The sequence below is a fragment of the Lolium perenne genome, chromosome 6 (assembly GCF_019359855.2).
Source record: "Lolium perenne isolate Kyuss_39 chromosome 6, Kyuss_2.0, whole genome shotgun sequence".
Taxonomy (NCBI): domain Eukaryota; kingdom Viridiplantae; phylum Streptophyta; class Magnoliopsida; order Poales; family Poaceae; genus Lolium; species Lolium perenne.
The window spans coordinates 69,269,022-69,290,119 of record NC_067249.2 but is presented as its reverse complement, the minus strand read 5'-3'; the positions used below and the strand labels follow the sequence as shown (position 1 = coordinate 69,290,119).

The 21,098-nt window shown below is 46.3% G+C and overlaps 2 protein-coding genes across 3 annotated transcripts; both read right to left on the bottom strand.

Moving 5' to 3' along the window:
- Positions 1-8,124: 8,124 nt before the first annotated feature.
- LOC139829664 (probable calcium-binding protein CML21) lies at positions 8,125-11,856 on the bottom strand. The gene is made up of 5 exons (XM_051338342.2): positions 11,645-11,856; positions 10,291-10,530; positions 9,796-9,995; positions 9,066-9,240; positions 8,125-8,574 (listed from the first exon to the last, which is right to left on the bottom strand). Exons 2-5 carry the CDS (start codon positions 10,484-10,486, stop codon positions 8,465-8,467), a joined length of 681 nt encoding a protein of 226 aa, XP_051194302.1. The 5' UTR covers positions 10,487-10,530; positions 11,645-11,856; the 3' UTR covers positions 8,125-8,464.
- Positions 11,857-16,133: 4,277 nt separating this feature from the next.
- LOC127307610 (probable calcium-binding protein CML21) lies at positions 16,134-19,568 on the bottom strand. 2 transcript variants are annotated; one of them, XM_051338345.2, is made up of 5 exons: positions 19,330-19,568; positions 17,976-18,215; positions 17,488-17,687; positions 16,762-16,936; positions 16,134-16,234 (listed from the first exon to the last, which is right to left on the bottom strand). In XM_051338345.2, exons 2-5 carry the CDS (start codon positions 18,169-18,171, stop codon positions 16,167-16,169), a joined length of 639 nt encoding a protein of 212 aa, XP_051194305.1. In that variant the 5' UTR covers positions 18,172-18,215; positions 19,330-19,568; the 3' UTR covers positions 16,134-16,166. The 2 variants fall into 2 exon arrangements, with proteins under 2 accessions (XP_051194305.1, XP_051194306.1); XM_051338346.2 differs by lacking the exon at positions 16,134-16,234 and adding an exon at positions 16,431-16,613 and having other exon boundaries at positions 19,330-19,567.
- Between the last annotated feature and the right edge of the window lie 1,530 nt (positions 19,569-21,098).

The window sequence follows — 21,098 nt, the reverse complement described above, 5'->3', positions numbered from 1 at the left end:
TGGTAAGAAAATGCAACGGCTGCCAGAGGTACGCCAAGCAAAATCATACCCCAAAGATCCGGTTTAAAGACAATACCGTTAACATGGCCGTTCGCCGTTTGGTGCCTTGACATGGTTGGCCCATTCAAAACTGCAAGAAGCAGCATGACCCACATCTTGGTTATGGTGGATAAATTCACCAAGTGGCTAGAAGTGAAACCTATCGCAAAATGTGATGGGCACACAGCGGTGAAGTTCTTAAAAGATGTCATTTTGCGGTATGGATACCCGCACAGCATCATCACTGACAATGGAACCAACTTTGCTCAAGGTGAGTTCAAAAGGTTCTGTGAGGACAAGAACATCCGGTTGGATTTGTGCTCAGTGGCACACCCACAAGGCAATGGCCAAGTGGAAAGAATGAATGCTTTGGTACTTTCCGGTATCAAGCCTAGACTCATTGATGCAGTGGAAAAGTCACCGGGATGTTGGCTCGATGAGCTACCATCAGTACTGTGGAGTATAAGAACAACTCCAAACCGGTCTACCGGATACACTCCATTTTTTATGGTTTATGGAGCAGAAGCGGTCATACCAACCGATATCATTCATGATTCACCAAGAGTACAGCTCTATACTGAGCAAGAGGTCAAAGAGGCCAGAGAAAATGATGTGGACTTGCTAGAAGAAGCAAGAGAGCTAGCTTTGGCAAGAACAGCCGTTTACCAGCAAAACCTCAGACGATATCATAACCGGAAAGTTAACCCGAGAGTTTTCCGGGAAGGAGATCTCGTGCTTCGCCTAGTGCAGCGCACTGAAGGCCGGCATAAGCTTTTGCCACCATGGGAAGGTCCCTTCATTGTAAGCAAGGTGCTTCACAATGATGCATACTACTTGATCGATGCACAGGAATGGAAAAAAGGAAAGGCGGACAGGTCCGGAGAAGAGAGCAAGCGTCCATGGAACGTAGCTCTATTGCGTCCTTTCTACTCTTGAAGTTGTGGTGTAAGAAGTTCCTTTTTTGTACCTTATATGCTATGAATAAAAGATGCCGGAACCTTGAATAAATCTCGGGGACTACCCCAATAAGGTTGCATGTAACTTGTTTATTTTTTCAGTTTACCGGTTGCTTATTGAATGTTTTTTCTTTCCGGTTTAGTAGTGTGCTAAATCCTACCGGAGTCTTCGACTCTGCTGCTGTCCGCAAACCGGCTTCATGGCAAGCAAGATAAACCGGTAGGGGATAAGCACATGAACTGCGAAAAGGGAGAGCAGGAAAGAACAATCCGGAAAATTTAACTAACCCTGGTTAAACCGGTTTTTTGCAAAATTTCAAAGTTATTTCTAAGTTCAAGAAGATGCTTGTTTGGTGAAAGAACCTTGTGCTCATACGCCAAAGAACGCCCAGAGAAGGCAGGCAGAGCCAAGGCAAAAGAACCAAGTGTGCATCAAGTTGGATGCGGAAACAATTTGGAAATCTTTGCAGTGCAAGATAAAATCAGAACCAAAAGCAAATGTGCTAAAGCAAACTTAAGATAATTAGCTACCGGTATAACTTACCGGCATAAAATGTTGTGCCACAACCAAAAGCAGACTTAAAGTTTTACATCATAAGCCCCGGCATACCGGGGCAGAATTTAACAAGCATTGTTTTAAGGTAAACAGGACCAACAGATATATCAAAGGCAGACTTTCAGTGGAAGATCATCAGGCAGCAGGAGCTTCCGGAGGAGCATCGCCAGCATCAGCGTCGTCCAGGAGCTCTTCCTCGGCTTCATCCTCCTCCTCATCAAGATAATCTTTGACGTCAGGAGGGGGAGGGATGAAGGTGCGCATGTCGGCGTACTCCGCAATGTGGTACGCGCGATCCTGCCGCTTAGCGGTGAGGATCGGGTCCAGATCGGTTTCTGCGCCTTCGCGCACGCCGGTAAGGGCGTCCAGGTTCAGCTCCGGGTACCAGGAGCAAGCGACGCGGAGGGCGGAGTCCGCTCCAGCGCGAGCAGCAGAGCACTGCCACTCGCGGATCCTCCTACCGGCGCCCTTGAGACGGTCGCTGATGAGGGAGAAGGTATCCGGCACCTCCTCGCCAGGCCATAAAGTCCTGAAGAGCTGGGTAGCTACATCAGGGATGTCCGATAGATTGCGGTCTATGGCGCGCATGTGGGACACCCGCGCGTTAAGCGCGACCAGATGGTCGTTGGGCGTCCATGGCACGGTAAGATCCGCTCGGCCTTGGTCCTTGTGGCGCGCGTCAACCTTCTTGACAGCGTACTTCTGCGAGTCCGGAAAGAGGCCTGTGCGAAGAAAGAAAAAGGTTAAGAAAAAGAATCCGGAAGAAAAAGAGACCGGAAAGAAAAGAATCCGGAAGAAAAAGAGACCGGAAGGAAAGATAACGAAAAGAAAATGGGAGCGGAGGAAAAAAGGCTCGTATGCGGTAGTCAGAGTATGTAAAAGAAAAGAACTCACGGTAGGCAAGTGTGTCGGTTTGCAGGATCAACTGGTTGCATTCCTTATGCTCCTCCTCCAGCCGCGCGGCCTTCTCCTCAGCACCCTTCCGGGCCTTGGCCAGCTCCTCCAGCTCAGCTCGCAGCACCACTGTGGCGTTGCTGGCGTCCTCCAGAGCCTCGTCCATCTTGGCCGCTGCGTCAGCTTCAGCGGCTTTGAGGGCCTTGGCATGGTCAAGCCCCAGCTGAATGAGCTGGGACTTGAGCTCCTGGTAGCTGGCCTTGTGGGCGTTCAGCTCCTCCTGGTGCTACCGGATGAGCTGGTCCTTCTCCCCTGCAACCGGAAAGGAAGATGTTAACAAGGTTATGCTAGTAAAAATGGAAAAGAAATCAAGTTCAAAGGAGAAAGGAGAAAATCGTACGTTGGGCGACGGCGAGCTGCTCCTTGAGAGCATCGATGGAAGCTTCCGGGATCACTGTTAAACAGAAATTGTAAATGTCAGAAGGAAAAAAGGTTTCCGGTAAAAAGATGCTGGTCGTACAAAGTTACCTTGGCACTTATCGTGTGCCTCAGCGAGCTCCCGATGCTCCCATAGAAGCTCCTCGAAGAGGGCCTTCCGAGCGTCAGCCGTGAGCTGTTCAAGAAAAAGAAGAAATGAGTTAAGTTTTGCGCTAAGAACAAAGTTCTTAACCCGAAACTCGGGGACTGGCAGTGCCGGTTTTGCGCGTTTTTAAGATAAGTTTTGCGCTAAGAACAAAGTTCTTAACCCGAAACTCGGGATCGGCAGTGCCGGTTTTGCGCGTTTTTAAGATAAGTTTTGCGCTAAGAACAAAGTTCTTAACCCGAAACTCGGGGACTGGCAGTGCCGGTTTTGCGCGTTTCTAAGGTAAGTTGTGCGCTAAGAAGAAGGTGTTTAACCCGAAACTCGGGGACTGGCAGTGCCGGTTTCACGCTAAGTTTTTAAGTTGAGTTTTGCGCTGAGAGCTGCGCTCTCATCACAAAACTCGGGGACTGGGAAGATAGACAAGAGAGAAACCGGCATGAAACTAAAGAAAAGATAGAACAAAGCCGGAAACGAAGAAACCGGTAAAGATTGAGAAAAGTTAGTAAAACGTACCATCAGATTGTTCGTGGCATCGTACCACGCGCTGTCGAGCTCCTTCACGGCGTTGCGGAGCCGCATGAAGTGCTCCTCGGAAGACCGGTCCCCGACAGGGTCAGGTGCCGGCAGCCTGTCCTTGCCCAGGCCGCGGGTCGCCGGAGTCATGTCCGCGGCGTTCCACTTTTCGGCGTAGGGCAGGAGATGCCCCAGGTCCCGGCCTTGGCGTTGGAACTCAGTGATACGGCCAAGAAGACCGGTGGCCTTCGTGGCGGTATCTCTGGCGGCCTTGGAGACGTGCAGCACCAGAGGCTGCTGGCCGACGGAAAGGGCGCTGGAGGCCATCGCCTTCCCCTTAATGAGCTTGGAAGTCTTGGGCGGCGGTGCAGAAGGGGCGGCCCCGGAGGTCTTGGGCGGCGGCGCAGATGGAGCAGCCTTGGAGGGCTTGGCGCGAGGAGCGTTTGGCGGTGGCATGAGGATGGTTCGTGGAGAAGGGGGAGCGCTGGGCGCGTCACCCGATTCGGGGCCTTCCGGCGCGGAAGATTCCGGCGCGGAAGTTGTAGTCTTTTCAAGGACGGGTGGAGCCTGAGGCTCCGCCTGCCCGGCAGCTTCTTCTTCTCCGGCACCGATGTTGCTGGCGCCGGTGTCCTGGTGTTCAGGGAGAAAGGAAAAATCCTCCTCCGTGCGGTGATCTGACGATGAAGGGGCCGCACGCCCCGAATTTGTTGTGCCCCCCGAAAGGGAGGCAGAGGTGTTGCCGGCACCAGATGGTGCCGGGCTTGAGCGAGGAGGAGGGGTTGAGGTCCTTGCGGATCCCTCAGAGCCCGATGGCCTTGGGCCAAGCTTGAGCGCGGGGCTGAGAAAAAGAAAAGACAAATGGTTGAGAAAAAGCAACCGGAAAAAGAACTTGGCAAAAAAGAGGCAAGCAAGAGAATAAGAAACTTACCCGGAAGCAGTTGGCATCGCCTTGCGCCCGTAGCGGCGCACGCCCACTTCTTTCTCCCCCACGGGCTCGGTCCGGAAGCGCTTGGAGGGAGGAGCATGGCTGGGGCCGGCATTAGATGCCGGCTGCTTGTTCTTCTGGCCCTGGGCCATGAGTTTGTCCACAAATTCAGAACCGGCCTCGGCGCGCAGGGGCGGCACGCGCTCGTGGATCTATAAGTTGAATATGGCTAAGAAGCAATTCGCAAGAAAGCAATAGCTGTAAAGTACAGGAAACCGGAAAAGAAGGTACCTCGAGCACGGTCAGGTCATCGGAGGTCCCGGTTGGCTCCGGCGGGTCCCGGCCAAGGCGCGCTGCCGGAGTCTTGCCCATCTTCAGATCCTTCCAAAAGATGTAGGGGTCTGGGTCGAAGGAGTCAAGGGCGCGCTTCCGGCAAGTTCCTCGCCGCTCTGCTTGGATGAGGGGGAAGCGGTCCTTGGCCTGAAACAAGATAAAAAGGAAGGTTAACAAAAGCAGAAAGTTACTGGCAAAAAACAACCCCAATTGCGTAATCTCTTACTTCTTGAGTCGGAGGGTTAGTAGAGCTGAGGGGAAGGAGGCCCCATTCCCAAGCAAATGGCATAGCAGTTTGGCAAATCTGCTTAGCCTTGCGAACAACATCCTTCTTGCTAAGGGGACGGCCTGTGATCTTGGTAGGATCGCCAGGGCCATACATCTCGCTCATCCTATGCGCACGGCGCTTCAGAGGAAGCACCCGGCGTGAAATAAAGGTGCGGATGATATCATCAGAGCAGATGTTGGTCTCCTTCTTCAAAGAAGCCAAAAAGCGTACTACCCGGTTGGTTTCGGCGTGATCCGTCTTCGGGTTGTAGCTCCAATTGGTTCTGCTAGGGGGCCCCTCTTGGTATGGAGGAAGGTCGATAAGATTGGCGCGGCCGCTGTTCTTCACATAGAAAAAAGTTCCTTGCCAGGCGCGGCAGGACTCGAGGCCGGTAAACTTAAGAAAAGTGCTCCCTTGGCGGGAGCCAACGATACAAGATCCGCACTCCACGGGCGGCTTGGGCTTAGGGATTTCCTTGCCCTGGACGGAATTAATCCGCAAATTGAAGAAGCGGGCAAACGTCTCACGAGTGGGACGAATGCCGATATAGGCCTCCATGAAGGTGGCATAGCAAGAAAGATAGAAGATGGCGTTGCTGTGAAGGTGGTGAGGTTGGAGTTCATAGAAATCTAAAAACTCCCGGAAAAAAGGGGAGGCAGGAAGGCCGAAGCCGCGCTCAAAGTGAGCGAGAAAAACAACATATTCACGGGCTTCGGGGTCCGGTTCGATTTCGTCACCAGGAATCCGGCAGGTAACTCCTTCCGGAATCCGGCGGGACCGGTATAACCAGTCGATCTCAAACTCAGTAACATTGGAGCCCATCCAGGCTCCGCGGGTGATTGGGGAAGGCTCCTCGCCGGAAGATTGGCTGGAGCTACTAGAGGCTTGGCCAGAGCTACTCGCTTCTTGGCTACCGGAAGCTTGGCTAAAGCTACCGGATTCTAAATGGCCGCCGGACTCTTGGAGGCTACCGGATTCCTGCTGGTTGCCGGAATCGGTCTCCATCGGATCTGAAGCCGCGGATTCGCCGGGAGATTGTCTACGGCGCTTAACAGAAAGAGAAGAGGAAGATGCGGAGGAAGACTCCTCGTCAGACATTGGATGGCTAGGCAGAAAAACAGGAATCCCACACTTGAACCCCGCGTGAAGATCTACGAGTAAGAAGAAAACCAAAGAAAAAAGAGGAAATAAGAACACCGTAGGGCCAAGATCTGAAAAGCAAGCAGATGGCGAGCAAAACAAAATTGGTACCAACCTTGAGCGCCGCGGTCGCTGAGGGAAGTGTTTGCTGTTGGTGGAGCGGACCTGCGGTCGCCGGCGAGCACCGTCGACGGCGAGGCGGAGAAGCTCGCGAAGAAGCGCGAATGCAGCAGGCACGGTGAAGGTGCTGCTGGAGATTCCCGCACAGCAAGGTCCGGCGGAAGCACGGCGTAAGTTCGCCGGGCGCCGGAGCTTGAGCGAGCGACGGCGGACGGAGAGCGGCGGAAGCGCAAAGGCAAGGAGCACTGTGCGCGAAGAATGGGGAATGCGAAGAAGATGAAGAAGAAGGGGCGGTTGTGCTTATAAAGGAGAGAGAAGGTGGGCAGAAAACCGCTGGGCCGCGGCGGTTCGCCTCGCGGCCCGTGACGGTTCGCGCCTTGGGCCGCCACGTGGCGAAGAGGTACACGCGAGAAAAGGGGACGCCACACGGAGGCACACACGGGATCCAAAACGGCTAGTGGGATCCGCAGCGGTGCATTTAATGAGCGCGCGGGAGCCGAAGCGAAAGGACAACTGACACTGGCGTGGCAGTTAACAGTGCACATGTCACTGACAGGCGCGGGGCCCAAAATATTCTCGACTTCGCCGAGGGAGGAGTAAAGACACGTGATACCGGGAAAGAGAGATGCCGGAACGTGCCTTGCAAAGAGAAGAAAAAGAACAAGGGTAAAGGTGCCGGAACCAAGCTCAAGGCATGAGTGATTAAACCGGTATCTTAAAAAGATGAAAACCTGGCATGGTCTGTAGGATAGAATCCTCCGTGCTATACCAAATTTTCGGGGACTAATGTTGGGGGGATAACCCCCGGTATGCCAAAGGCATGCCAAACCGGATGGTTTGAGCCATCAAGATACCGGTTTAACGTTCTTACCGGAAGCCTGGTAGGAATTTGGGAAAGCAAAGCTAAGCCGGTATCCCCAAAGGGGTATGCCGGAACCCGGTAAAGAAGATATCGGAAAGGAGGGCCTGCCGGCAGGACTGGTCAAAGATTCTCTTCAGAGCAAGAAGACAAGGATGAGCTAAGCAAAGTAACTTTATTCAGAGCCCTGGCGCCAAAGAGAGAGGTGACGGAGAAAGAAGCCGGAGGACGTCAGCCTCCCTGATTAAAGAGGACCCCGGCGTCATCCATGATTAAAGTAGCTTTGTAAAGTAGTTTGTCCAGTCAAAGATGCCATTAGGGTTTCTTGTTCTGTAAGCCACCCTCTCCCCTATATAAGGAGAGGGGGTACTGCCTCTTACAGGCGCGAGACTACAGAAGGAATTAGACGACAGAACTTGTAACCGTGTTGAGATCAATGAAGCTAGCGATCTAGTAAAGAGTTCTTCCTCTTGTCTCTCTTCTTGTATACCGGTCTCTGGCTGTGTTCTTGAGGAAAGCATCCGGAAGTTCTTCCCATCTAATCGCAAACCCTCCCCCGAATCCTCTTGCGTCCATTCGGCCCCAGTATAAGCCATCCTATGGCATCTGTCTGTTCACCACGATGACACTGTGTAACACACACTATGTGGTTATCTTAACTATGTGGTTATCTTACCTATATTTGTTAAAGAAACCGTAGCAACGCACATATATTCAACTAGTAATGGTATGATAGTGCAAAGAATATCAATAGTACTATTGCTCTTTTTCTAAAACAACGTTGGATCTACAAATCGGTGAAGTATACCGATGCAATTGGACTTTGCAGATTTGTCACCCGGGTGCATGTATCGATGCAAAGGCCAGAGAGCAACCACATCTTCCATTATCTTAAAAAAAATTAACATTAATTTTCTTGGAAAATAAGAACAGCTCCCTTTAAAACACTACAATTTTGTGCATTCCAAAATATGAGCGTACAAAACCTTTGACTGGTGTGGTAATATATGATCACATACCTAGCTCAGGCTAGGTTTGCAGTTTTCTCAGACACCACCATTTACCAAAGCAATCTTTTATCGCAAAATTCTGTCAACAACTTTGGTCCATTCTATTAACAAGAACATAAACAGACATAACTGGCACTCTAAAAATAGGCATGATTGGCAAGACACCAATGAACATTTTAAACTATTCTTTCATTATCTTGGCAGAAAAGCTGTTGGAGGCCTACGAGGCTGACTTGGGCTACGCAGAATGGCTAATCTTCAGTTGCGCTCATTCATCATCGTCGTCATCTTCATTCTCGTCAAGCCCCACCCAGCGAGTAAAAGCAAACAGAAACTCCTTGAAGGTTACAGTTCCGTTCTTGTCCCAATCCATTTCCTCTGGAACCACCAAGGAGTAAACATCAGTGTCAACAGAAAATGAGGAAACTCTCGTAATGTGTACTGGAATAAGTACTACCAAAATTGTTCAACTGAAACAACCTCCCATGGAGTTGTTCAACTGAAACAAAAATTCTTCAAGTGCAGAGCATGAAGGAAAAAAATTCTTGTAAGCATCCACAGATGTCCCAAAGGAATTTAAAATTGCCAGCAGCTTGAAACTTGTATAGATTATATATTCACAACCCACATTCACAGGGATGCGTATCACAAAGCCATTGCAAAGCAAACTAGAACGAGGTGGTGACAACATAGTCATAGTTATTTTCACCAGCAGATATGCCTACAAAAGGGATGGTGACTACATAACATGCATAAAAAAAATTAATTGAGAAACCGAAGATAGAACAACAGAAAAGCATAGTTTGTGTAACACTTCAAATTTTATAGAGGATTCAGATTCAGTATGGTGCTGCAGGGGAGATACTAACCAAATCTTTTCACGCCTATGCGCCCAGAAGAACGCTCTCCTGCAGAGGTCTCATTGATCGCTTCTATCACCTCACTCTTACTGACATATCCATCTTTGTTCTTATCCAAGAAGACAAATGCGTCAACCAGTGTCTCAAAAGTAGGCTCAAGGTTACCGAGTCCCATTCTTTTTCTCTAAAACAACATATCAAGGACGTAACAGGTCTCCTCATCGAAACACAACAAAAACAGGTCTCCTCATAAAATCAGAAGAAACATGTATCTACCTAGTTGTTCTTATATGATCTACTTTCTTGCAATGGCCAAAACGCTGAATAAATAAACTATATCACTTGGACAATTTTAAGTATGTCTCTTACATTTTTTATAGAGCTTCATTTGTGTTTTATTTCAAACAATATAATTAAAATCTTCAGAGACCTGATCTGAAACACTTTGCAAGTAATTCCTACTCCATATGTCGATTTATCAATGCATTGCATGGATTTTTTTCTTTTCGCAAGAGAACTTTAAGTTAGTGATCTATCATGAGCTTTGATAAACAAATTCATATTGTATTTTGTCAAACAGAACTATGCATATTGAAATTTCGTGGAGAAAATCAATGTTACTTTTATGAACTTGGGTAATGATTAGCTCCCATGTAATGTAGAAACTGCAGCACAGCGCCAAGTGATAGGAAGAACTCTGAAAGTAGGGGTAGTTTATGCATAGAAGTATGAAGGATACTGCTTCTGACACAGCTGGATCATTGAGAAGATAAACAAGGCACAGGAAGACAATGAACTCATTAAACTTCATGCCCATATGTTCATAAATGTCACACGCCTCAAATAGATCCTTTATCTCCTCATCTGTGAATGAGATATCCAGCTTTTGGAAACAATGCTTCAGTTCCAGTTGATCTATTTCACCATTTGAATCTTCATCTGCGCAAATAGAACAGTATTTTTTTATAGGATGACACACAAAGGGACTAGGAAACATATCCAACAATCAAGAGCAATTTTTACAAATGATATTAGCAAATTACAGATTTACAGTATTATATGAAAGGAAAACTAGACTAATTAACTAACTGATCAAGTTCATCAACTTCAGACTTAGCACATCTCAAACAGTTTTCAACTTGTGTTTTGAAGTTTTGGTGTGTGGTAGAAATAACAGGTATGTAGTATAAGCTTTGGTCCATGACTTTATGTGCAGGGGATAATAGATACTCACCAAATTGCTGAAAGATAATCCTGCAGTTCCTCAAACTCTCGTCAATTTTAGGGAACTTCATAATGACACTATTGAATGATCTCAGAGAAGTCCCTTCCTGTGCCCTCTGCTGCATGGCCTCAACCATCTTCTGCTCTAACTTTGTTGCTGCTGAACTGTGCCTTGGGGTGTCTCCCTTTCCGACTACACCCCCCATTTCAGCGAATCGCTCTATTTTGTAGGGTGGTAGAAACCTGTTACCTGGAAATGTACATAATATCGGGGATGAGAGCTTGGGCATAACCAACTATCCTTATTCGACGCTTCACATATTTAAGGGTCACTAAGACGGTGAGCCCACAGCAGAAAACCATATTGGAATTCATCTTTAATTAAAAACAAAGAGAATTAGGAAATTAAATGTGTACATCAGTTGAATGCCTAACTGCAAGCTGAGCAGAGATACAGAACTAAACAGACGCTCCTAGTTACTGCCGAAGATGAAATGCTTTGTTTATACAGTAATGAATACATATTTATGGTCAAAGTTGTCCAAGTTCAGTTCCGGTGCCTCTGGAACAACGAATCTACATAGGAAATAACACTGTTGAAAAGGAAAACTGATGCAGAGTAACGACAGTGACCATGAAAATAAACAACAACGGTTCTTTGAGATGTCAATTGAACTCCCTCGCCGAAGGTGAAGGCGGCACAAGACTGGAAAAACAATGCCGTTGCCAATGGAGGCCAAGAAAGTATCCATCGCCTCTACCTCTCCTAGAATAGGATCTCACTACTAATTCTGGATATTCCAGTATTTGGAGCGATGATTACATCTTGGTTGATTACCTTATCGCCAACCATTCTTGACGCATGATTCACACCTTTATATCACATCATGCGCATCATTTTCGCTTGTACATATTGATACACGTACTAAAAGCTGAATGCATCAACCAACACATATGGTATTATAAAAGAACTGATTAGGCCATCACAACATCTCACTTCATATAAATAATGATATTACTAGTAGTAAAAACCTGACATTAAAAAGAAAATTTTAATCCGATTACATAAACTACAGAAAAATAAATTAGGGGACGAAAAAAAGGCAAACAGCCAGTGACGAGACCGGGAGATCATTACTATCAAGAAACAATTTAACAAAGACCACGCGGAGCCCACCAAATCCACCCGAACAAATCAAGAAACCCGCGCATCCACACCGTATCCCCCCGCCGCAAACCAGAACATTGCCATTACAACGGATTTGAAGTCGGCATGTCATGGTGCAAATCAAATGAGTATCGAGAAATCACGCGAATCGAACGGGAAACGACGAAGAGGAAGGAACGAAAGAAACGGGGCTTGCCTTGGCTGGTCAGGAGCTCAATGCATCGATCGTAACAGCACGGAGAGGAAGCCCTCAGATGGCGGGATCGATCTGGCGATAGGAAGGAGGGAGAGGAGCTCGATCGATCGATCGGCGGCGCGCGTGGGGATTCCGAACCGATGGGAGGAGTGGGAGCTCGGGCGTGGATGGAATGGAGAAGCGTGGGGCGGAGGAGGGACGGGAGCTGGTTGCGCGGAGCAAAGAGGTGCGGTTAGGCGGGCCGTTTGGGCCGCGGGGCCCACGATTCGTGCTCCTGCTGACACGCGGCAGTGCTGCCGTGCCGACTGGTGACGCAGTTTTAGCACGTGAAGTATGTATGACCATTCAAATCGGGCAGAAAAACACTGTTTTTTCTTCTTTCCTAATTCTGAACTTCGAGAACAAGGTCGCCAAAAAGGAGAAATCTCTTCCCACCCGCATCTCCAGCAGACCGGTGCAGACCATACGCCTAAATTGACCATCTGCGTCTATTTGGATCGGGTGGTGGATGCGGAATTTGGATAAAAAGGCTCAGGCGACTGTTTACGTCTAGAGTGGTCTGGGGTGTTTCGAGCAGCCCAATGTATTTTTTTTTACTGTGAATCACTTTTAATGACGATTAATGAATCATCGAGTCCTGTCGTCGATTAGTGGTTCAAGCGCGAGGCCGAGCGTTTGGCACGCTGCGTCACCGCTGGGTCGGCTGGTTCCCGCCCTGCCGTGCCTTTATTATGGCCACCATTAGGACTGCTATGGCAGTACCTATCTACAAGCCATGGACGACCACGAAAGCACCTAGAGGCGCATCACCGCCATGGCTCATGCTCGCTATCCGGAAGATCCGGATGCAGCGCATCTCGAAGCGCTGCGTGGGTTCGAGGCGGAGCGGATCACCCCTACCTCCACGAGGGCTCGCTCTACAACCTCTACCGGGAGGGCATGGGGAAGGGAGCGGAGGCGTCGGTGCGCATGGCCATTGCCTTGACCGGCGAGCGGGCGTCCCTCGAGTCGCTCCATCGCCAACCTCCATGGGTGACCACCGCCGCAATCCAGGCAGCCAATGCCGAGCTTTTCGACCCTAAATTTGGGACGCGTTTGGTCCCTGCGAACAACTAGAACAATTTGCGTTAGGCCGTTAGGATGGGGTGCAAACCCATTTTTCGTTCACGCGGACGCAAACGGTTGCTTTATCTCCGCTTGCGTTGGCCGCTAGAAACGCCCTTACGGCTACCTAGGCAGCTCTAAAAAAAAGAAGGCCCACTGTCTTAATAAGTTTCAGTCTAAGGGTACATTTGGTTAGCGCCCACGCCAAAAAGTTGGGTAAGCCCTAAACTTGCTAAAAGATATATGCAACTTCATGAAAGAAGCACTACAGCAGTACAGCGGCCATAGGCAGCCAAACAATTACTCCCTTCATTTTAGCGAAAAGGCCTTCTCGTTTTCCATGTCTTTTTACTATTTTTTTCTTCAAATACATAAAGATTATTGGTACAAATTTAGCATTTATAAAGTTTTTTTCTCAAATTTGAATCCAATGATACTAAATATGTCCAACATAATCAAGATTTTATTGCTCCATTTTTTGGGATTAACGTTCATCTTAAAATACATGTGCTTCTTATTCATCAAACGGAGGTAGTAGAAACAAACCAAACAAGAGGCACATTCGTTGGCATGACCACTATTTTGGTAGGGTGAGCTGGGGACACAGACCAAACAGACCCTACGTTTGGTGCAGATTTAAAAGATACGAGGAAGCATTATAGCACGAATTTTGAAGCAGCAAACCGACGATAGAAACATGACTTGATGAAACATTACAGAAGAAATCCTGGAACAGGTAAAACATGCACGATCCGTAGATAGGTAGAGTGCACAGTAGAAACGTCGTGTTGTTTCCAGGGTGCATTTCGGCTTGTGGAATCTCCCCATCGATTTCTGCCATCGCCACTCAGTTCCTCACCGTTACCGATTAAACCTTAGACTAGTCACAACGGAAGTATCATAAGTAGTATCATTCATACCATGTTAGCAAAATTTTGATGTGGTGCATCAATTAATGAGGTGAGAGATAAGAGTGATATTATAACATAATACCGTATCATAGCACGTAAAACTAGAAAACTTAATGGCAAACATATTATGTACACAAATTTGCATTGAGATTGTACAAAACATTAAATATGATGATACTATCTTATGATATTATGCATTGTGGGGTAGTATCATAAACGAGTATCATGTGCATGATACTAGTGTATGATACTTCCCATTGTGACTAGTCTCGGATACAGGAGCTTGATCGCTTTGAGGAGCACATCCAAGAGCTCAATGCTACCTTTATTAGGGTAGGTGGTTGAGGTGCAAAAGAGGTAGTCACTTAGATAGGTGGTGGGAAACGAGAAACTTCAGACATCAAAGAAAGAGAAGTGGAGCGAAGGAACATGGTGGTGGCTGTTGGCTCTCAGTCGCTTGTGACCTTGAAGATTCAATCAGGTTGGATAAGTGTACATGTTTTGATGAGCTTTTAGGCTCCAGAGAAGTACACATGTACATATACTATTTTTATATATATACGTGTTTTATGTGCTATTTTCTGTAAGTTGTACATATGTAAATCAGCTAATCATCTGAATTCCGATCAATCGTTACTCTCAAGCCGACCGAGGAGATAATGATTCCGTCCTTACCATTGACTTTTTACATCCATTTCATTTTCGCTAGCAAGATTGTCATTAGTTAATAGTTTTTTTTTATAAAGAAACCACGCAAAGTTCTTAATTTTAAATAGTATTCTTAGCTTCCATAGATACTTACGAAGAAATGTAGTGTGCTCGTTCAATAGGTCTGTATACACATATTTAACCGTAAATGATCTGGAAGTTGTTAATTTCCAAAAAAAGGAATCTGGTTAATTTGATAATCGCACTTCCTAGTTAAACTCTGTCTAAATTCTAGTATATTCAACGAGGAATCCCTTAATACACTTGCAGCCAACATCTTTCCGCTGCTAAATATTGTAACCAGCGTTGAGAGCGCCTTGTCTTATGATAGAAAAAACCCCTTCTTCTCTGTATAAAACTTCGAACAACTCAAAGCCCAAAAGTCTAGGATCTAGCTTCACAAAGTTATTGATGAAGGCCTTATAATTTGAGATGGTAAGGATGTCACAAATCTCATGTATAACTAATAATGCCACCGAAATTCTTGAGTTGGTAGTTCGCGGACTTTGAGAGTCAACCCCACGTAGCTCAAGGTCAATGCTCATCAATCGAAGCACCAAGTTTGCACTTCACCATTTGTTTTCTGGCTTTGACCACCATTTAATGTGAGACGAACGATATCATTGGATTTGTCACAAAATAAGCACCGCGCTAGCTAGTGGTGGGAGAAGACTTTCTGAGTGGACTTTGTAAGTAAGCTTCACTAGAACGCAACACTATATACTATATCGATGTGTAATCTTGAATTTTACATATGTTGTACTCCCTCCTATAATTAGTGTTGCAAATTTATCTAGTTACACATATATTTAAACATATTTTAGTGCATATCTCACGTAAATATAATCAAGCAACACTTACTATAAAACGGAGTAGTACGGTACAAGTTATCCGGTAGTTGACTTGACCCCATGTCACGTACGGCACAAGAATCATGCATGGTAGCCGGGCTCTTGCCATTACAATCGACCATTGCACGTACACATACGTATACACATCACAGCTACCACATGTTTCATCTATAAAAACCACTAGCCCACATATATCCACCCCAGCTTCGATCTCAGTAAAGCATTTCGATGGGAGAAGCAAATGTTAGAGTGGAAGCTCTTCTCCTGTTGGTGGCTGTGCTAGCGAGCTCCGTCGCACCCTCCTCCTCCAGATGCAGTACGTCTACGCACGACCTTGTATTTCTTTTTTCTTGCTTTGATTGCTTGGATTTTCATATGACCTGAAGGGCTGTATACCAGCAGCAGTTTGTGTATAACGAGGTATATATATGTACACACAGTTCCAAGGAGACTGCTCATGGCAGCATATGGCCAGCAGCCGTGCAACGAGGACAGGATCAGCCGTGCTGCGGACGGCGGGGACGCTGAGCCAGGACCAGGAGCAAAAGCGCTCGGATCAAGGAGTCGGTGGATACCGCCGCCTCCGTCGGGCAGGCCCGGAGTCAGCATGGATCCTCCCCGCCGGAATACACCCGGGTCGAACAACTAACACGAGCCGTTTCTTAATATCTCGTGTTGTCTCGTTACATTGTTATCTCTTTGGAGGAACGTCAGTTTACATTCCTGAATTAATATTTACCAATGATATAAATAGAAATTAACAATGTAATGATGATTATCATGTAAGCTCCATAGAACTTGTTTTCGTAGCAAGTTATCAATAAGTTGTTATCATGCTTTGTGCCTGCTCCATAAAACTACACCTACCTTATGAGTTCGTTTCATTTATGCAGTCGTTCACGGATCTGACCATATTTTTCGGTAAAGGAGGCTTCATTACTCAAAAATTTAAGCATTACAACCAGTTTCTGCATAACTAACATGCACACGGCCGTTCAAAGTATAATCCATTTCCTCTGGAACCACCAAGGAGTAAACATCAGTGTCAACAAAAAATGAGGAAACTCTCGTAATGTGTACTGGAATAAGTACTACCAAAATTGTTCAACTGAAACAACCTCCCATGGAGTTGTTCAACTGAAACAAAAATTCTTCAAGTGCAGAGCATGAAGGAAAAAAAAAAACTTGTAAGCATCCACAGATGTCCCAAAGGAATTTAAAATTGCCAGCAGCTTGAAACTTGTATAGATTATATATTCACAACCCACATTCACAGGGATGCGTATTACAAAGCCATTGCAAAGCAAACTAGAACGAGGTGGTGACAACATAGTCATAGTTATTTTCACCAGCAGATGCACCTTCTAAAAATATATTTTTGAACTGCAGATATGCCTACAAAAGGGATGGTGACTACATAACATGCATAAAACAAATTAATTGAGAAACCGAAGATAGAACAACAGAAAAGCATAGTTTGTGTAACACTTCAAATTTTATAGAGGATTCAGATTCAGTATGGTGCTGCAGGGGAGATACTAACCAAATCTTTTCACGCCTATGCGCCCAGAAGAACGCTCTCCTGCAGAGGTCTCATTGATCGCTTCTATCACCTCACTCTTACTGACATATCCATCTTTGTTCTTATCCAAGAAGACAAATGCGTCAACCAGTGTCTCAAAAGTAGGCTCAAGGTTACCGAGTCCCATTCTTTTTCTCTAAAGCAACATATCAAGGACGTAACAGGTCTCCTCATCGAAACAGAACAAAAACAGGTCTCCTCATAAAATCAGAAGAAACATGTATCTACCTAGTTGTTCTTATATGATCTACTTTCTTGCAATGGCCAAAACGCTGAATAAATAAACTATATCACTTCGACAATTTTAAGTATGTCTCTTACATTTTTATAGAGCTTCATTTGTGTTTTATTTCAAACAATATAATTAAAATCATCAGAGACCTGATCTGAAACACTTTGCAAGTAATTCCTACTCCATATGTCGATTTATCAAAGCATTGTATGGATTTTTTTTCGCAAGAGAACTTTAAGTTAGTGTATCTATCATTAGCTTTGATAAACAAATTCATATTGTATTTTGTCAAACAGAACTATGCATATTGAAATTTCGTGCAGAAAATCAATGTTACTTTTATGAACTTGGGTAATGATTAGCTCCCATGTAATGTAGAAACTGCAGCACAGCGCCAAGTAATAGGACGAACTCTGAAAGTAGGGGTAGTTTATGCATAGAAGTATGAAGGATACTGCTTCTGACACAGCTGGATCATTGAGAAGATAAACAAGGCACAGGAAGACAATGAACTCATTAAACTTCATGCCCATATGTTCATAAATGTCACACGCCTCAAATAGATCTTTTATCTCCTCATCTGTGAATGAGATATCCAGCTTTTGGAAACAATGCTTCAGTTCCAGTTGATCTATTTCACCATTTGAATCTTCATCTGCGCAAATAGAACAGTATTTTTTTTATAGGATGACACACAAAGGGACTAGGAAACAGATCCAACAATCAAGAGCAATTTTTACAAATGAGATTAGCAAATTACAGTATTATATGAAAGGAAAACTAGCCTAATTAACTAACTGATCAAGTTCATCAACTTCAGACTCAGCACATCTCAAACAGTTTTCAACTTGTGTTTTGAAGTTTTGGTGTGTGGTAGAAATAAAAGGTATGTAGTATAAGCTTTGGTCCACGACTTTATGTGCAGGGGATAATAGATACTCACCAAATTGCTGAAAGATAATCCTGCAGTTTCTCAAACTCTCATCAATTTTAGGGAACTTCATAATGACACTATTGAATGATCTCAGAGAAGTCCCTTCCTGTGCCCTCTGCTGCATGGCCTCAACCATCTTCTGCTCTAACTTTGTTGCTGCTGAACTGTGCCTTGGGGTGTCTCCCTTTCCAACTACACCCCCCATTTCAGCAAATGGCTCTATTTTGTAAGGTGGTAGAAACCTATTACCTGGAAATATACATAATATCGGAGATGAGAGCTTGAGCATAACCAACTATCCCTATTCGATGCTTCACATATTTAAGGGTCCCTAAGATGGTGAGCCCACGGCAGAAACCATATTGAATTCATCTTTAATTAAAAACAAAGAGAATTAAGAAATTAAATATGTGTACATCAGTTGAATGCCTAACTGCAAGCTGAGCAGAGATGCAGAACTAAACAGACGCTCCTAGTTACTGCCGAAGATGAAATGCTTTGTTTATACAGTAATGAATACATATTTATGGTCAAAGTTGTCCAAGTTCAGTTCCGGTGCCTCTGGAACAACAAATCTACATAGGGAAAAACACTGTTGAAAAGGAAAACTGATGCAGAGTAACGACAGCGACAATTAAAACAAACAACAACGGTTCTTTGAGATGTCAATTGATATCCCTCGCCGAAGGTGAAGGCGGCACAAGACTGGAAAAACAATGCCGTTGCCAATGGAAGCCAAGAAAGTATCCATCGCCTCTACCTCTCCTAGAATAGGATCTCACTACTAATTCTGGATATTCCAGTATTTGGAGCGATGATTACATCTTGGTTGATTACCTTATCGCCAACCATTCTTGACGCATGATTCACACCTTTATATCACATCATGCGCATCATTTTCGCTTGTACATATTGATACACGTACTAAAAGCTGAATGCATCAACCAACACATATGGTATTATAAAAGAACTGATTAGGCCATCACAACATCTCACTTCATATAAATAATGATATTACTAGTAGTAAAAACCTGACATTAAAAAGAAAATTTTAATCCGATTACATAAACTACAGAAAAATAAATTAGGGGACGAAAAAAAGGCAAACAGCCAGTGACGAGACCGGGAGATCATTACTATCAAGAAACAATTTAACAAAGACCACGCGGAGCCCACCAAATCCACCCGAACAAATCAAGAAACCCGCGCATCCACACCGTATCCCCCCGCCGCAAACCAGAACATTGCCATTACAACGGATTTGAAGTCGGCATGTCATGGTGCAAATCAAATGAGTATCGAGAAATCACGCGAATCGAACGGGAAACGACGAAGAGGAAGGAACGAAAGAAACGGGGCTTGCCTTGGCTGGTCAGGAGCTCAATGCATCGATCGTAACAGCACGGAGAGGAAGCCCTCAGATGGCGGGATCGATCTGGCGATAGGAAGGAGGGAGAGGAGCTCGATCGATCGATCGGCGGCGCGCGTGGGGATTCCGAACCGATGGGAGGAGTGGGAGCTCGGGCGTGGATGGAATGGAGAAGCGTGGGGCGGAGGAGGGACGGGAGCTGGTTGCGCGGAGCAAAGAGGTGCGGTTAGGCGGGCCGTTTGGGCCGCGGGGCCCACGATTCGTGCTCCTGCTGACACGCGGCAGTGCTGCCGTGCCGACTGGTGACGCAGTTTTAGCACGTGAAGTATGTATGACCATTCAAATCGGGCAGAAAAACACTGTTTTTTCTTCTTTCCTAATTCTGAACTTCGAGAACAAGGTCGCCAAAAAGGAGAAATCTCTTCCCACCCGCATCTCCAGCAGACCGGCGCAGACCATACGCCTAAATTGACCATCTGCGTCTATTTGGATCGGGTGGTGGATGCGGAAATTGGATAAAAAGGCTCAGGCGACTGTTCTGGGGTGGTCTGGGGTGTTTCGAGCAGCCCAATGTATTTTTTTTTACTGTGAATCACTTTTAATGACGATTAATGAATCACCGAGTCCTGTCGTCGATTAGTGGTTCACGCGCGAGGCCGAGCGTTTGGCACGCTGCGTCACTGCTGGGTCGGCTGGTTCCCGCCCTACCGTGCCTTTATTATGGCCGCCACTAGGACTGCTATGGCAGTACCTATCTACAAGCCATGGACGACCACGAAAGCACCTAGAGGCGCACCGCCATGGCTCACGCTCGCTATCCGGAAGATCCGGATGCAGCGCATCTCGAAGCGCTGCGTGGGTTCGAGGCGGAGCGGATCACCCCTACCTCCACGAGGGCTCGCTCTATAGCCTCTACCGGGAGGGCATGGGGAAGGGAGCGGAGGCGTCGGTGCGCATGGCCATTGCCTTGACCGGCGAGCGGCGTCCCTCGAGTCGCTCCATCGCCAACCTCCGTGGGTGACCACCGACGCAATCCAGGCAGCCAATGCCGAGCTTTTTGACCCTAAATTTGGGACGTGTTTGCGTCCCTGCGAACAACTAGAAAAATTTGTGTTAGGCCGTTAGGCTGTGGTGCAAACCCATTTTTCGTTCACGCGGACGGAAACGGTTGCTTGTCTCCGCTTGCATCCGACGAAATCTTCTTCAGGGAGGAACCCGACGAAATCTTTTTCAGGGAGGAACCCGACTAAATCTTCTCCAGGGAGGAACTCGATAAAATCTTCTTCAGGGAGGAATCCGACGAAATCTTGAGAGAACCTGACGAAATCTTGAGAGAACCCGACGAAATTGTCTTCAAGGGAGAACCCGACAAATTTTCTTCAAGAGAGAACCTGGAGAATTTTCCTCAAGGAGGAACCCGAGGAACTTTCCTTAAGAAGGAACCCAAAGAATTTTCCTCAAGGAGGAACCCGAAGAACTTTCCTCAAGAAGAAACCCGAAGAAATTTTCCTCAAGGAGGACCCGAAGAAATTTTCTTCAAGGAGGAACTCGTTGAAATTTTCATCAAGGAAGAACCAAAAAAAAGGTGGAAAAATCTTCAGGTTCACTGACTCGTCATTTATTCCGATCAAGAGCATCGGCGATGTACCTGATTACAATATAGAAGATCCCAATATATTCGGCCATCCCATCACGCCGCGAAAAATATAGAAGAGCCCAAAAAATAGGTCATTACATCAGCCGAATAAGGTGCTAGACAACAT